This window comes from Hydra vulgaris, chromosome 04 (genome assembly GCF_038396675.1).
Source record: "Hydra vulgaris chromosome 04, alternate assembly HydraT2T_AEP".
Lineage (NCBI taxonomy): Eukaryota > Metazoa > Cnidaria > Hydrozoa > Anthoathecata > Hydridae > Hydra > Hydra vulgaris.
Window position 1 is genome coordinate 50,812,177 of NC_088923.1, and position 19,445 is coordinate 50,831,621.

At 25.5% G+C, this 19,445-nt stretch overlaps 1 protein-coding gene across 1 annotated transcript in view; it reads right to left on the bottom strand.

Moving 5' to 3' along the window:
• The window catches only part of LOC101235342 (BOS complex subunit NOMO1), an 81,139-nt gene that overhangs the window by 18,101 nt on the left and 43,593 nt on the right, over positions 1–19,445 (bottom strand). The window contains exons 28-33 of the mRNA XM_065796570.1: positions 9,690–9,773; positions 9,449–9,562; positions 4,827–4,889; positions 4,435–4,499; positions 4,288–4,345; positions 1,197–1,280 (exon numbers count right to left, since the gene is read on the bottom strand). Of these exons, the coding sequence (XP_065652642.1) occupies positions 1,197–1,280; positions 4,288–4,345; positions 4,435–4,499; positions 4,827–4,889; positions 9,449–9,562; positions 9,690–9,773 (468 nt within the window). The remainder of the gene's footprint in view (positions 1–1,196; positions 1,281–4,287; positions 4,346–4,434; positions 4,500–4,826; positions 4,890–9,448; positions 9,563–9,689; positions 9,774–19,445) is intronic.

The window sequence follows — 19,445 nt, forward strand, 5'->3', positions numbered from 1 at the left end:
GATAAAAGTCCCAATATTTTTGAATTTCTAAGACTGTTTTGAGTATGTCTTTGAAGAAAATAAAAATAAGTCATAAACCATTTTTGAATTAATGTTAAATATATTTATTTTTGTTAAATTAATTCTTCAGATGCCTTTCTGAGCAAAAGCACGCTGGAATTATACAAAGATTACACTATTCATGAAGAAATGCAGGATTAAACTATTTGTATAACTTCTTGTAATTTTTATAAGGTTCAAAGTAAGTCATAAGCTACTGTGTATACCATACAACCACTATTAGCGCACCTTTGATAAGTAATTGTGCTTTTGTTTTGATTTGTATGAGATTATTTGATGAAAATTATTTAAAACTTTTCAATGCTAACTGAAACTTCTTTATTTTTTAAAACATCTTAAAACATTAGTTAATTAGAAACAACAGCCAATTAGAAACATTAGCCAATTAGGGTCTTGAATTATTTACTTACAAATTAGAGCCACACATCCTAAACTTTTAATTTTCAAAATTTTATTTGCTTTTATAAATAACTAGTTATTTAAATAAAGTTATAAATAAATAAAAATATATATATATAAATAAATAGTAAAATTTAAGCAACTTATATTTTTAGTAGTTTTAAAAAATTTAACTAAAAAACAGCAAAGCAATTATTTAAATAATTAGCCCTAGCAACTCTTTTTTTATTTTCTCTTACAATTTTTTAATGGAGTCAGAACAAATAAGCAGTTGGGTCACAACTAGCATTTGATCAAATTAATATATATAGAAAAAAATGAAGAAATAGTTGTGTTACCTATAAGTAATGGCAACAAAGAGCTAACAAATATTTTATTACAAAATACATTTAACAAACATTTAGTCTTCCTTTACAGTAATAAATGTAACATATTACAGTTGCTGTAAAAAAAAAAAAAAAATAATTTAAAACCAAAATGTTGCAAAACTTTCATTTTAGTAAATAGCGAATTTGTACTACTTTTAGAAATAACTTTAATAGTTGAACTAAAAATGATTTTAACCTTTAAAATTATTATTTTCCCATTTTGGCAAATTATTCACAAATAAACTCAAAGCAAACTTTTGAAAACCTTCACTGTGCCAAATCTATTTTAAAATCCACTAAAATATTATCAATTATTTACTTGCAAAATTCTATTTGATTTAAAGTATAAAGAGTTCTAAAATGACATACCTGCAGACCTCGTATTCTGTATTGTCCACTTGCATCAGAAATAGATGCTTCATGTAAATCTGAGCATTTGTGAATTCCAACAGCCTAAAGCAAAAAAAGTGTATAAAATGTTAGTCACATTGAAATATATCATATATCAAACATACATCAACAGAAGAGTTAGAGTACGGCTAAGTCTATATTTATAAACGAAATATATCGCAAAAACATATATATTATTTATTATATAAATATATATATATATACACACACACATAGTATATATATTCTCTCTCTCTCTCTCTCTCTCTCTCTCTCTCTCTCTCTCTCTCTCTCTCTCTCTCTCTCTCTCTCTCTCTCTCTCTCTCTCTCAAAGAAAATTAATAAATTAATCAAAAGTATTAAAAAAGTTGATTTTTTTCTGGACAAAACAAGTGCAACTCGACAAAATGTTGACCAAGCTGTATTTCGCTATCAATATTTTGTGGCGAATCCTTTGTTGTTGATCACAGCCTTGCATCTTCGAGGCATAGATTCGATCAGGTGATCAATGAAACTTTGTGGAATTGCTGCCCAGGCCTTTTGGATTTGTTCAAACAGTTGATCCATATTACGAACACCTTCACAATTAATTCTGGGTTGACGATCTCCTTCAGGTTCTCGATAGGGTTGAGATCCGGAGATTGAGGCGGCCAATCCATCACCGATAGGTGGTTGTCTTGAAACCACTGCTTGACTACTTTTGCAGTGTGTTTCGGATCGTTGTCTTGCTGAAAAACCCATTTTATTGGCATATTCCATTCAGCATGAGGTAACATAACATCTTTCAGGATATTTTTATACATGAAACGGTCCATTATTTCATCGTTTCGATGTATTGGACCTAGACCGTTAGCAGAAAAACACCCCCAGACCATTACATTGCCTCCACCATGCTTCACGGTCTTATGATTTGATTTAGACGATCCTTTACTGATATGCATGATCTTACATTTTGTTATATTAAACTTCATCTGCCAAATTCTTGACCATTCAACAGCTTTATTGATATCAGCTTGTAAAAAATCTACATCTGATGGTGAGCTGATTACCCCAATGATTTTGCTATCATCAGCATATAATTTTATATTGTGTGTCAAATTATCTGGTAGGTCATTAATATACAACACAAAAAGAAGGGGGCCAAGGACTGATCCCTGTGAGACTCAAGGAACATTTTATATTATACAATATATAAACTATACAAAAATATAAAATAACTTTTTTTTACTTATATAAACATGTATTTTGTTAATTAATGTAAAACTTTTGAAGTATTTTGTAATGTTTTTATCTTACAATTTTTAAAATCTTTTCATGTTTTAATTAAAAAATTTTTTTACTCTCAATTACGATATACATGAAAAAGTTAATTATTTTAGTTATTTTTTAATTAAATTCGTTACTATTAAAAAAACTACATTATTTTTTTAACAATTTTTTTTTTGCAAATTTTTTTGAAAAAATAAATGTTTATACAATTTAAAAATATTATATGTAACACTTTTAAATAATTAAAATGAAATTTGTTCATTTATTAAACAATCATTACAAGTAATTTGTTACTTAACATAAAAGCGTTTTGTGTAACTTTAATAAAACATTTCAAAAGATAAGATTTAAAGTAATTTATTTCAAATGCAATTAAAAACCTAACAAAAGTAATTTTCACTTCAAGTTTGAGTGTTTTGGAGTTTTTTTTTAGTGCTTATATATTTTCGTTTTCAAAAAGATTTGTTTTCTTTTTTCATTAGTTTTTTTTTAATTTTCTTCCTAATTACTTTTGGATTCGAATTTCTTTTTTCAGCACATTTCTCGAATGTTTATATCATCAAAACATCTAAACAATCATGGTCAAGTAGTCAAAAATAAAAAAAATCATTTGCATGGTCAGCATAAGCATTTGATCTCACGTCATTACTGTCCAAGCCTGTGTACATGAAAGAAAAATGATTCTTTAACTGGAACTGACAATCTGTCCCCCTCATCTTCAGTTCTCTGTTTATTAACAGACTGTTCAGTTAAACCCTCAAATCCAACATTGCTTGTAAGATGAATATTATAAGGCTCAGTTGGTTAGGATATATAAGGCTATATAATATAAGTTAGGATTCATCCTTGATTTTCATTTCTCTTTAAAATCTTTCATAAATTTTTCAGTTAAATTAATAGAATTGTGCTTGGGATAATATCTAGATCAATATATGAATTTTGATTTTTGATTCCTCACTAATAAAACTTATATATTTATTTTAATATTTTCTTCTCTCAAAACGATTACAAATTATTTGATCTTTTGCATACATTATTTATTTTGATTATTATATTTCTTATCTAAGCTCAAACTTGTATTTATTATTCTAGAATATTCCACAATTTATGTTCACTATTGAAACCAGAAAAACAAGATTTCAAAACATTGCAAGACAAAGGAGGGAGAAAGGAGGGGGGGGGGAGGGTATTTTAGCTTGAATGCATCATGTTTGAACTTTATAGTTTCAAATGAGAGCAAAAGCAGCAAAATCAAGAACTATTTTATACAAATCATTTTTTCATAAGCAAAAAAATTGCATGTTGGGCAATCTGGGTAAAAGTTTTTGCGGTTGATGAAAATTTTATTATTGCCATTTTGTTTAAAAAAAATTGATTAAATGCATGTTTAATTAATTTAAAATAGTAAATTGTGTTTTTATAATTTTTTTTGATTTTTAAATTATTTCATTTACATCTTCTAAATTTCTTAAGAATATTCTAAAAAATTGGCATGTTTGTAATATTTGCAGTAGTCAGAGTTTAAAATTTTTTTTTAATCTCTCTAATTGCCCAGATGACATTCACATGTTTCTTGCTAGTGGTTGTCATTTACCTCTTTTAGGTGTTATAGCCCCCTTATTTATAATCAAATTCATTCATTTTAAAAGAATTGTTAAGCCCAACTATCAAATTATAGGCTAAGACTTATTTATCAGGAACTTGGTAAAAAAAAAGGTATTAATAACTAGGCAATTTACCCTATATATTATGATAAAACTAATGAATAATAATGCACTTTTGCAATTAAACAAAAATATACCTCAATTGCTACTTTTTCTTGTGGTATCCCAGATAAAGTAGATAAAAAACCAACGCAACTGAAAGCAAAAACTAAAAAAGGTAATAAAATAGAATCCACATTGAATTAAAATTAAAAATCAAGTTTAACTTGTAATTTTAGTCATACCTGAAGGCCACTCTTGTGCCACTTATAACAATAGCTAACTCTTCACCTTCTTTGATATCAATCATCTAAAAGTATGTTAATAAAAAATTCTTATTTAGTTCTAAAACTCTTATCTAATTCTATTTGTAACACTGTTACTATGGTTCTAGTACAATGTGCTCTCTGCTGATGGAAACATTACAAGAATTAAAAGCTTGATTAACACTTAACTTATGTATTTACTTATTATTTATGTGCATACTTATGCAATTAATATGAAACAAAATTTATTTCATTTATATAAATTTTTTCTAATTTTTTTCTCAGAAACTTTTTACAAGTATGTCATAAAATTTTGCTCAAATCCATTTGCAAGCATGATAAAACATTTCCTGCAATAACAAAACAAATACCTTGCTACTTGGTTCAAACTTATATTCCTTCTGCATGGGACGCAAAAAATATTGCCCAGGGTTCTATAACAAAAATAAAAGTTTACATGAAAAATTATGTTAATTATGTTAACTAATAATTTTTCAATCAAAGACCAAAAGAATAAAATATAATAGTAACATATTCTTTATTTTCATTATTTAGATTTTTGTATTTTGTATTCAGAGCATCATAATAAACATAACATAAATGTAAAAATTACTAATGACACTGCTGTTTAAATCTATTACAGTAACAAAATATAAATGACAACATAGAAATAACATAGAAACAACAAAATAGAAATAACAATAAAGAAATAACAAAATAGAAATAACAATAAAGTAATAACAAAATAGAAATAACAACATAAAAATAACAACATATAAATAACAAAATACAAATAACAAAATAGAAATAACAACATAGAAATAAAGAAATGGAAATAACAGCAAAGCAAATTTACAATTAGATACTAATTGTTAATCTGCTTCGTTGCTTGTTGCACATTGTTAATTTTTACAGAAATACACTCATAATGGGTAATATATTTTTCATAGCTTCTAAATATTATTTCCATTTTTTATAAAATACAAATCAAGAAACAAAAATTTTAAAATACAGTATTGCATTGAAATAAGTGCTGTCACACACAAAAAAAAAACTAAAATAAACAAAACCTGGGTTTTTACTCGACTATACTGAACTGAAAAGAAAAACTTGTTTTTTTAAAGAAACCATTCCATTTGCTCTAATTTTTGCTAATGTATGTTTGATATGTAAAAAATTACATTATTCGAATATAAAATCATTAGATCTTATATTCAAATAATGTAATGAGGAGAGGCAGTGGATCGAACAAGTCATAGAAAAAGAGTGAAATCTTCTACTTTTTTAGTATGAATTTTTAATTAGTTTTTTTTTAATTAAATTTACTACATAAAACATAAAAAGATTTTAATAAATTGTAAAAAAATACCATACAGTTTTAAATATCGAAAACACTCTGAAAACGATATCAAAACTATTTTCTATTTAACTTGAGGGGAAATCCAAGATTTTATGCTCCAATTAATAGGCCAGTATAATTTTTATATTTTTTGTATTGCTGTAAAAAGAATGTATATGGTTGACAGTAGTTAATAGATACTTACAACAATATAAGATTTTAGAATTAATGGATGAATTTCTTAAGTCAGTTTGAAAATATATACAGTTTGGTTAGATATTTTTTTGGAGTCTTTGCAAAAATGAAGAAATGAGTTTTTTTTAATAAAATTAGTTTTCTTCTGTCTCAACTTTAACACATTTATTTCAATGATTCTACATGCTTTCTCTTGAAACATTGGTGCTTTAAATTCTCTCCTATCTTTACTTTTCATCATTACATATAAATTAAAGATTTTTGATGCTTTCTTGATCTTTAACTCTTTTCTTTACCTTATGTACCAACTTAAATTTTCAGCTATGTAGAAAAAAAATTCATTCATTCTATTTGTTACTTTGACACAAAACACTTGACTGCAAGTGCAAGACATCGATGAAAAATGTTTTCTTGTGTAACCAGGTATTTTTTTATCAACTATTGTTTTTATTCAACTGATTCAAAAGATAAAAATATTATGAGTTAATTGTTTTATCTTTTTCAAGATAATCAATCAACAAAACTCTTTTAACCTCCTAAAGCCTAAAAGCTTCTGACTTTACCTTTTTTGGAGCCAAACTACAACAAACAACAACTATTATGAACAACAACAAATACAAACAAACTACCGCAAACAAACTACTACAAACAACAACTACTACAAACAATTATGAGCCAAACAACTAGCTTCGGCCTACTGTAAACATTCTTGTTTCAGATTAGGATGATAATGGAAGATCCAAGTCTCATCAATAGCTATAAAAAAATTCAAACATAAAATATTACGAGTGGTGTAGTGGTTGCTATACCACTACACTATTACTGCATTTTATATTTAATATGTAAAACATTGTGTTAAACATGAAGTACTCCATTTTAGATCCACTAAAGGCTTCTGCAATGCTTCTATGATCACGTTTAAACTCTAAAACCAATCAATTCAAAGTTTTGATTATATATAAATTATTGTGCCAGTCCACACTTTTCAGCCATATATTTTAAATCAAAAAATTAAAAACTGTTCTTTAACTTTGCTTATCACTAGCGTAAAATTGAACATGTTTTTATATTTACACTTATATAAAATCTCACTTCTTTTTTTAAACAGTTTGATTTTTTAGTTAGATAAGTTAGAATTTCATATTTATTTTTAAAATATAACTTACATGACTTTAATAAAGAAATATATTATATTAATACAGGATTTGAAATAAGCGCCGGACATCGGACATTGTTTGGTAAAAAAAAAATCTACCGGTGATTTTGTTTGACCCATATTTTATGTGCATTTATTTTCTAATCATTTTAGTTGTTTCAAAATTATTAACAAATTCAGTATTGTATATAAACATTATTTTTGAAACTTTTTATTGTTCATACAAAACAAAAATTAAAGTTGAAAACACAGCTACGGTAATAAAATACATAATTTTTTTCATGTAATTCATTTTTTTAAAAGATGGTATAAGCATTATATTTTTTTGAATTAAGTAGCCCAGTCTTTATAATTTATATTAAAACATTGCAACTAGTTATACTTATAGAAAATCTTATTATTTCTCATAATGTAACAAATAAAAAATAAAAAATTTATGTTTATGAGAAACAACAATGCAAATGGACTTGAGATTATTTTAAAATTATATAAAATACAACAAAATTCTACAAATTAAATTGCTGCTGCAAAACAAGACCATCTTAAGTCCATTTTGGCTGTTCGAAGAAAAAGACATTTAAAGTTTTAAATTTAAATTAATTTTAAATTCGCTTTTGATTTTTTCAATTAAATACACTTGTTTTTCAGTTATTATATGTATTAAGTATTTTAAACGGAAAAAGTTTTTTTTTGCCAAAAAATGGATTTAGGATAGTTTTGTTTTTCAGCAACAATGTTGTTTCATTTTTTTTTTTCCGGACATAAAATATTTGAATTTTACTCATAGGTGCAAAAGTTAAATCAATTTTGTTTCCATACTTTTGTGCACCTAAGGAGTATTTTAAACCAAAAAAGCCAATTTTGCCAAAAATTGAATTAAGTTTTGCTTTGCAGCTACGATTTTAGCTTTTAAAATCCCATTTGAATTTTTTTTTTAATAAAAATTTTTACAAAATAGTTATTTTAATACTTATAAAAATCAGTACTTTTTATTACACTATTAAATTTGAGTTGATACATAACGTTTGTTTTTGCGATAAAAAATTTCGCTATCAAATTTTTATAAAATTAATTATATTTATTACATATTTATATTAATTACATATTTATATAAATGTAATTACGTATATTATTCTTTGATAATTTAAATAAAATGGTAAATTGTAAACATAACTAATTTGTTACTTTATTTAACAAAGTAATAAGTAAACTTAATAATTTATGTATTTAATATATTTCTAATGTGGTAGCAGTGTAGTGGAAGAGCACTCGCTTTATAAGCGAGAGGTTACAAGTTCAATTCCCACCACGCCCCTGGTAGTACTGGGATCAAACTACTTTTCCGAGCAGTGCCCTTGTTTGTCAATGTTTGTGTTTCAGAGTTATAGAGTTGGGAGAGGGTTATCACCACAAGTAGCCTCCTTATCTGTAGTGGCCTTATTGGCTTTGGGGAGGTGAATTGTAAAAAAAAAAAAAAAATTACATAATTTATGTATTTAACAATTTTGTATTTTTATTATACATTTTTATTATATATTTAATTATGTATTTAATAATTACATAATTTATGTATTAAATATATTTACATAATAGTTTATGTGTTTAATAATTTACAAAGCATTTCACATAGTATAGTAATTTTTAAAAAATGTGATATAATATCTTCCTTTTCAAATTTTAGTTTTTTGAGCTAAAATTTTTACTTTTTCTTTAAGATTTTCTTTTTGTTAGATAATTTATCTTACAAATTTCCTTTTTACTTTCAGCACATTTTGAAATGAGTTGTCAAAACCAATTGCTTAGTCAAGTTGTAAAAACAAAATATTTTATGCGTGGTGAGGAATGGCGTTCAATTGAACTTCTTCAATTTTTATTGGACATGTCCATCATACTTGAGGATTTAACAGACAAATTGTCAGCGACAAAAAAGTTTGTTATTTCGAGCCCTGTATTTATATAATAAAATTATATAATAAATAACTATAAGAAGAATAAAAATAGATAAATATAAGAACTTAATGACAAAAATAAATAAATTATAATGCCATAATTTTTGACCCCAAAGCTTTTTCCCTAATTACTATTACAATTTTTTGGCAAAAAATTGAGTAGAAGTCTTACAAAGTAAAAGTTACAACTTTTACTTAATATTAACCAAGTAACTATCAAAATAACACTTAAGTAACATGTGTTATATCTAACTTATTAGTACTTAAAATTCTAAATCTCTCAAAATAATTTTTTTAGTACTTTTTTTTTAGATTTATTAGATAATAAATTTGTCATGGCTATGATTATATTACCAGATAAGTGAAGCTGAGAAAGCCATGAATATTTGTTAGATTATTACTTCTGTATTGACCACCACTTAAGGACATCAATACTGAACTCATACCAACACCTTTTTCATTCAAAACCTTAAATTAGAAATCAATTAATCAAATAAAATTTCTTAAAGGAAATCAAATTTTCTTTTAACTAAAATTTTAATAATATATATACATTAAAAAAAAAAAAAAAATAAACAAAAGAAAAAATACTAACTTGAACATGGAGAGAAGAAAGTTTTTGTGCAAGAAAATTAACATCTTGCTGTTTTGTGATAACATACCCATCCTTCATTGCACTCTAATATACAAAAATAAAAAATAAGCAACACAATAAATGTGTATAAAGAAATGAGCAAATTCCTAAAAACTAAAAGAGGGGGATGTATGAAAATAAATGAAAGGGATGGTTGATAAGTGTGAGTAAAAATGTTGGGAAATTTTTTTATTCAAAAAAATGAAATTTTTTGAATTAAAAGAACTTTATAAAGGTTTTTTATCACAAACATTATCATTATACAAGCTAAAGAGGAACCGTAAAATGGGTCATAGAGAGCTAGGTATGTCGAATAACTTTATTTGTTACACCTTCCTTGCTCCAACTTTTTCGCAATTAAATCAACTTTAAATCTTTCGATTAAGCTGTTTTTAATAGCAAATTTGAAATATAAGATTTTTAATAGTAGATTTAAAATAGCAGATTTTTAATAGCAAATTTTAATAGCAGATTTGGCGGATTATTAAACTATGATAAAAATTTTACCAAACAGAAACTATCAAGAGGGGTGGGGGGAGAGAGTCATGGTAAATTAATGAATAATGTTATAAAACTTTTAAAAACGTTCAATTTTAAGATTTTAGTATAATATCAGTAGCTTAGTAATTGGATAATATTTTTTCTGTTATTCTGATTTTTTCAAATAGCATAAATACAAAAATTTAAAATAAAGCAGTTCAAGCAGAAAAGACTTCTTGTTAAAAAAGTTTTAAATATTTTCTAATAATATTAATAATACATACACAACCCTTACACATATGATTTACTCAAGTTACCTACAGTCAGTAATACTAATGTTTACACTTACAGACATTTGTGCATGGTATATAACATATCGGATTTTATACATTTGCATATAACATATTTTCATTTACATTTTCTATTCATAATAACGATTAATAATTCTATTTAATTGTAATTTATTTAAATGCAGTTTTAATAATTGCAGCCTTTTTTTTTTTCCTGAGAAAATATCGTGGATTTCAAATTAAATTTTTTATAAATTGCTATGCAATATTGATTGATGATAAAATTTTTCAAGTTATCATATTTGTTTTTAAATTCATAAACTCAGGGTGTTAGCCAGGAATATACTTTTTACCGTTTTTTTGAGATATTGGAAATATATGTTGTTATTGTTCTACAAAATATTGGGCATTTTTATTGATATTGTCCTATTACTTTGAAAAAACAAAAAACAAAACAAAACAAAAAAACAAAAACCAATAAAAAGGTCATTGAATTTTTGGAATTTTAAACCCAACTTGGAACTCCGCAGTATAGGAGGTTCCATTGGGCTGGCTAACACCTTAAAACTGTTTTTGGAACCACTAAATCATTAGTTAGGATGCTCCAATTTTGCACTATTCTGTTACTAAAGAAGTTTTACAGTGAATGTTTCTAGTGAATTGCCTGATTTCTATGTGTGATTTTTCTCAGATACTTGGTGTTGGACTTTTTAAAATTGATGATAAAGCTGTTGGATGACTCGTTTGCATAACATTGCTTATATTAGATTAGTAAACAAAATTCAGCACTCAGCAAAAGTCCAGTTTTCATACTTCTTTGCAAATTCCAATCGTTGTTTACGATGTTTCGTTGTTAGTAGTGGTTTCTTGATCTTCTTTTTTGCCTTGAATCCAATTCTCTTGAGTTCTCTCTGCACTGTTCGAGTACTTACCACTGTACTTTGAGCATTATTTAATTGTTTCTTTACATCGTGTGCTGATTTTGCTTTATTTGTCATGATTAATCTAGAAATTGTTCTATGATCTCGAGTAGTGAAAATTTTCTTGCGTCCATTTTTGTTGCATTTCTCCTCTATATCGTTTCGCTTCTTAATTTTATAGACTAAAGAATAAGATATATTAAGTTCTCCTCCTATCTCACGAAGAGACAATCCTGATTTAAGCTTCTGAACAGCTAAATTTTCAATTTCTTTTGACACTTTCTTCATTCTTTCAATTATAATTTTTCTGTTGTTTACATTACGAATTTTAAGTTTAAATAAACCGTTTATTACTAATTGAGATATGTTTTATTTAAACAAATTAAAAATATAGCCACAAAGTATTAATTTCGCATTAAAATTAATAATAGCATAAATCGCGACAAAACTGTTTACATCTGACCTTTTGTTTCAATAAATAATTTGCTATAAACACTTCTCATTCATTTAAATTCAGGCTCAAAACATGAAACTACAAAGAATTACCTTTATTTTGGTATATATATATTGATTATATACATGTATTTCAATCATTTATTTTAAAAAAGAAAATTTTTCAAAAACATGTAAACACTTCTGTCGCATACTGTATATATATATATATATATATATATACACACTAGCGAGCAAAAAAAAGTGAACAGCGACTGCTTACGTATAAAATGAAAGAGCTCTGGACAGAAACTCATACAAGCTTGTTTATTTTTGTTTGTACTATCAAAGAATTTACGTTTATCTTTCAAAGAAAACATGAATAAACTTCTAAACATTAGATATGAATACAGTGAACGTTGTCAGCAAAATCTGTAGTTGATATTAGAGCGTGGGTGAAATAGGACGTATTATCGCAATATTATTATTATAAAAAATAAAAGGAAAAAAATGTCTCCAAATAAAAGGTAATTTTTTATTTTTTTTATTTTGGTTATTATTTATGCCTCTAACTTATTTAAAATGAAAAATCCCCTTTAATTTTGATGTTATTGGATTCTTATGAAAAAAAAAATATTCATTTAGAATACATAGTTTTTCATTAAATAAATATTTTCTTCATATATTACTATAAAAATATTATCATTTTTCTTTCACAGAGGACCTCATTTAACAATGGAACAAAAAGGAATCATTGTTGGAATGAGTGCGTCCGGTAAATCGATACGCCAAATTATTCAAATTATGAAAGCTCAATGTGTAAACATTAGTGTTGGTGGAGTTCACAAGATACTTTCACGTCAGAAAAACAATAAAACAACAGCTAGAAAAAAAGGTTCTGGCAGACCAAGAAAAATGACGGAAAGAGATTGTCACAAGTTAAAATTGAATGTTTTAAAAAATCGAAAAACCACTATGACGCATATCGCAGAAACTTTTACGTGTTCTGATGATAAAAAGGTTAGCCGATGGACAATTTCGAGGCGTCTTAAAGATCAGGGGTTCAAAATACACCCATGTAAAAAAGTACCTCTTGGGTAAAATATAATAAAAACACAGACTGGACAAAAATATTATGGTCAGATGAATCACGATTTTGTTTGCATTCAGATCGTTCACAGATGTGCATTAGACGTAAGAACAAACAATTAAATCCAGATTGTATTCACCAAACGGTAAAGGGTAATCTTGGAATTATGGTTTGGGGTTGTTTTTCTGCCAAAGGTGTGGGCAGATTGCATATGGATTGCAGTCGAAGATGGATTACGAATAAATTCCAAAGAATACATTAGTATTCTACATAAATCTTTACTGCCCACACTGGAAGAATTAGAAGAGGATGAAATTAAATTTCAACATGACAATGCTCCTTGCCATACGTCTAAACAAGTTAAAAAATGGCTCAAGGATAACAATATCTTCCTTTTTGAAAATTGGCCTGCTTAAAGTCCAGACCTTAATCCCATTGAAAATTTGTGGGACTATATGGATAAAAAGGTCCATAAAAATAATATTTCATCTTTGGATGATCATTGGGCAGCCATTAAACAAGTTTGGGTTACGATACCTGACCGTTTGATAGCAAATTTAATTGAGTCGATGCCGCGTCGATTAAATGAAGTGATGAAAAATGGTGGTGGCCACACAAAATATTAATTTTTTTTTTCAAAATGAGTCGTATATATGTGTATGTATATGTATTTAACATAAGCGATATGTTATATTTTATGTATTATATTTTTAATTGATTATTAATACATAATTTACTGAAAAATTGTACTGTTCACTTTTTTTTGCTTGCCAGTGTATATACTATATATCTATATAATCTATATATATATATATATATATATATATATATATATATATATATATATATATATATATATATATATATATATATATATATATATATATATATATATATATACACATACATATATATATACATATATGAAGTTTTTGGATAACCAACCGCTGACAGAGTTCTTGAAATTTGAAAAAGCGATTTTGAAATTTGAAAATGTATTGTTTTGTTGCAACTATCATACATAGCAACGTATCATACATAGCAATATGTGTGATGTAATATACATCAAAATGAATTTATTAAGAAATGTTTTTTTTTTATTGTAAACAAAAATTTATAACATCAACTCATATTCAATTATTAAAATATGAACATCTTTCGCTACTTAAATTGCTTTAAAGATATTTTAAAAATTATACTTAAAATAAAGTATTTATCTATATAAAGTACAAAATAAAAACATAAAAGAAATTTTAATATTTTAATTTTTCAATGTTTTTTTAAATTTTATATAAAGCACACTAAAAAAGGCTATTAAAAAATAATTTTTATCAACTCTAACTTTTAACTTTAAAAAAACTGCTTTAATGTTTGTATTGATACCATTAACAGTCTCCTCTGTTTTTATAGTATGTTTTTTTATAACATATATTTTTAAGTAATCCAATGAATTAGCCTTTAGCCAAGACAGTTAATTATAAATATAACTTTATACATCTTTAAAATATATTTATTGCACTTTTATTAGAATAATATACATCAAACTTAGGTCTTTCTAATGAAATAACAGCATTTTAAAAAAAATCAGCAATTGACAACTCAAAACTTTCACAGGTGATCAACAATAGCTAAATGATTATATTTTGCTGCCCTTTGTGGAGACAAACCAAAAATAAGTTCGTATATTACTATATATATATATATATATATATATATATATATATATATATATATATATATATATATATATATATATATATATATATATATATATATATATATAGGCGGTAGTGGTGTAGTGGTAGTGCGCTCGCTTCATAAGCGAGAGGTTCCGAGTTCGATCCCCACCACGTCCCTGGTAGTACTGCGCTCAACTTGTTTCTCTGCGCAGCGGCCTTGTTTGTCAAGGTTCGTGTTTCGGAGTTATAGAGTTGAGAGAGGGTTATAACCACAATTAAGTAGCCTCCTCATCTGTAGTGGCCTTTGGGCCTTGGGGAGGTGAAATAACAAAAAAACAAAAAACAAAAATATATATATATATATATATATATATATATATATATATATATATATATATATATATATATATATATATATATATATATATATATATATATATATATATATATATATATATATATACAACATATATGTGCAGGGGGTATGCCATAAAATATAGACTTTCAATTCTTAAAAGGTAGTTATAAACAAATTTCCTGTAGTTTATAGTAAGTTGTTTAAAAAAGAACACAGTGGTTATTCAGTAATCAATTGGGATGGTTTCCTTACCTGTCATTGAGTCTATTTATTATTATCAAATAATATCAAAGTTAAAAATATATTTAATATTTTAAATCAATATATTTAATATTATTAAGAAACTTCTATTAAGAAAGTTTTATGATATAATCACTTAATTTCTGAATTTCACAGTTTTCTTGTTGTCTAGATTTTAAAAGATCGAGTGTTGCAACTTTTCTACTTTTAGAAATTTTGCAATATCTATATTATTTATATTTGCTTAAAATGTTTTCTTATCTTTTTATTTTTTAGGTGATCCAAGTAGTCTTAACAACCTTATCACCGTGAAAAGCAATTAACCAGGAAGTTCTTTACCAACCTTCTTCTTCACCAATATTGCATATATGATCAAAGACTTCTTCAAACCACTGACCTCCAGTTCTGAAGCCAGAAATCTAACCATAACACAACTGCTGCCTTATAAAAATCTTGTGATTATCTTGCTCTTAAAATATCTTGATTTGATATCTTTGATGTTATCTTGATATTATCTATGATATTATCTTAATATTATCTATGATATTATCTTGATATTATCTATGATATTAGCTACGATATCTTACCTATATCTTGTGATAGCAATATTTGTAAATATAACTAATACTTTGAATATTTTAAAATGTTTTTAGTTCAAATAAATGTTTGTTTTTAGTTCAAATAAATATTTGTTTTTAGTTCAAATAAATGTTTGTTTTTAAAAGGGTTCATTATCGAAATTGCAAATTTCAAAAATTTTCGATTAAAACGGTACCGAAATACATTTTTTTTCTCGAAATCTATAAAAACTTATAAAAATAATCAAACTAGCCAAATTATTTTCGGAAATCAAAAAGGAATTTCGAAATGTTGAATTTATTTCGAAATAAAAATTGAACTTCGAAAATTGAAATTAATTTCGAAAGAATAAACTGAATTTCGAAAAGTGAAATTAACTTCGAAAAAAAAAAGTGTATTTCGAAAACTGAAATTAATTTCAAAAGAAAAATCAGAATTTCGAAAAGTGAAATTAACTTCGAAAAAAAAAAGTGTATTTCGAAAACTGAAATTAATTTCGAAAGAAAAAAAAGAATTTCGAAATTTAAAACTAATTTCGAAAAAAAAAAGTGGATGTCGAAAAGTGAAATTAATTTGGAATGAAAAATAATAATTTCGAAATGTGAAATTAATTTCGAAAAAACAAAAAAATATTTAATAACCTAAACTATTTTCTAAAAAATAATTATATTTTGAATAGTTTATTTAATTTCAGGAATAAAAAAATAATAATTTTAGAAAGTTAAATTTATTCCAAAAATTAATTTTAATACATTATATTTTATTTGCATAATAGTATTAAAATAACCGGACGCCTAAATAATTTACCACGGGGTGTTTCAGCAGGTAGACCTTTTATTATATATATATATATATATATATATATATATATATATATATATATATATATATATATATATATATATATATATATGTACATATATATATATATATATATATATATATATATATATATATATATATATATATATATATATGTACATATATATATATATATATATATATATATAAATATATATATATATAAATATGTATACACATATATATATATATATATATATATAAAAATATGTATGTATATATATATATATATATATATATATTTATATATATATATATATATATATTATATATATATATATATATGTATATATATATATATATATATATATATATATATACATATATATATATATATATATATATATATATATATATATATATATATATATATATATATATATATATATATATATACAGAGCTGGAACCAGCCTTTTTTTGGTCTTTGAGATAGCTAACTTCCAAACAAAAAGCAAACGCCAAACATTTATATGTTTACACTTATATTAAATAAGGATGCTTTGCAAAAATTTGCGATAATTGGAGGCTGGGAACAAATAAGCCCCAAAATTTGTGACCCCACCTGCCCCAAACGTGAGAGCAACAAGTTGATGAAATATTTTTTATACTATTCTCAATTAGACTTATAATCATTGACAAATTTTAAATTTCATAGTATTATCTTTCAGCGTTCAAAAATAATGACTATATAAACTTTACAATCCCCTCAAATTGAGGGGGGTTCTAACTTTATATGGTCATAATTTTTGAAAGCTAAAACATTTTACTATGAAATTTAAAATTTATCGATGAATATAAGTCTAGTTACAAATAGTACAAAAAAAATTTCATCAATTTGTTGCTCTCACGCTTGGGGCAGGAGGGGCACAAGTTTTGGGGCTTTTTAGTTCCCAGCCTCCAATCATTGCAATTTTTTGCAAAACATCCTTATTTGACATAAGTATAAATATATAAATGTTTGGAGCTTGCTCCATGTCTGAAAGTTAGCTATCTCAAAGACCAAAAAAAGCTGGTTCCGGGACTGATATATATATATATATATATATATATATATATATATATATATATATATATATATATATATATATATATATATATATACATATACATATACATATACATATACATATACATATACATATACATATACATATACATATATATATATATATATATATATATATATATATATATATATATATATTTATATATATACTTCTAAACCATTCAGTGACGGGAAAAGATTACTTAAATTTAAAATTGTTCACACCCCTTCCCTCCTCAATGCATTTTATGTGCATTTATTTGGAAAAATTTACCCTTTTAAATAAGCCGGCAAATGTAGACCTTTTAGACCAGTCAGTCGTTGAATTTCAAAAAACAAGGACCTTTTTTTTTACTTAGCAAAAATTTTAATTGCACCCCAACACGTGACACCTACTAGCACCTGGCCTGGTGGCAGCTCAATGATTGAATAATGATGTTTTTTCCAGACAGGAAAACAAAATAAAGACTGGAAAGAAAATAACTTGTCATTAATTAAGCTGTTTGTAAAAAAGCTCATCAGATAAACAAAAAAGAATACAAGTGTTTTAAGTTACTAAGAATTATAAATGAAAACAAATTTCAGTTCAACTCGAACTCTTTTAACATTATTTGATAAAGAAATGTTTTTCATTATTTGTTTTCTTTAATAAAAATTAACTGCGTCAATAGGCTCGGCGCCAGCCGGTTCCGTAGCTCCGTATCTATTAAACCGGTTGAACTAAATAAACATTCTGATGGTACCGATGTCGCTGCAACTGAAAATACTACCCGTGAAATTTGTGTCAAAACCGGGAACAATTTTTGATTAGCTTGGAAAAATTCAATGGCACTATTTTCGTAGCTCTGAAAGTATTGCAGACTGTAACCGTTTATTTCTTTTTCCAGTTTATCATTGTTTTCAATTAAATGACAACATGATTTATCTGTTACAAGTTCAATTAAGTTGAATGGCTTTCGTCCTTTGTTGTTAACGAAAGTAGTAGTATTTGCAAACGGTGGCGTTGACGATTGCTGAAATGCTTTTATGGTATTGTCAGTTGAGCTGTTTGATGAGTTTAAAGTGTTATTTAAACAATTTGTTTCAATTGTTATATCGATTTCTTCGGATTCTTTTAGATGCATTTCATAAAATGTTTTTATAAACATCTTTGCCTATGTAATGCATTCATATCTATCAATATCTTTTTTGATAAACTCAAATTTACGAAATTTGAAATCAAGAAAGGTAGCTGCTAAGAAAAAATCATTAGCAAAAATGCATTTAAAACGCCCTTTTAGAGACCTTAATAATTCCTTTTGAAAAAGTCTTAACTAGTTCTGTAAAAATGTTTTGTGATTTAAGTATTCCATTTAGTAAAGAATACAATGTTGGAAACAGAAATGTTACTGTAACATATTTCTTTACGCTAAAAAGTTTTGTTAGCTCATTAATTGGGTGTAACAAATCACATAAATCCTCCAGCACCTTAAATTCATTGTAGCAGTGGGAAGATAGGTAGAATCTTATAACATATACTGCATTTCGTTTGATTTTTGGTCCAAACGAAGCTTCGTTTTCTTATTCCTTTCTTAATAACAGATTTATTTATTTTTGACATGTTTATTCAAACTAAAAAGCAAGTAGTTTTTTTACTCGTACGCATACAACAAATATTACTTAATTAGTATCTTATGTTATTAGTAAATGTGTAACACATGTTACTTCACTGAGGTTATTGAGCGATTAAAGAGATTATTATA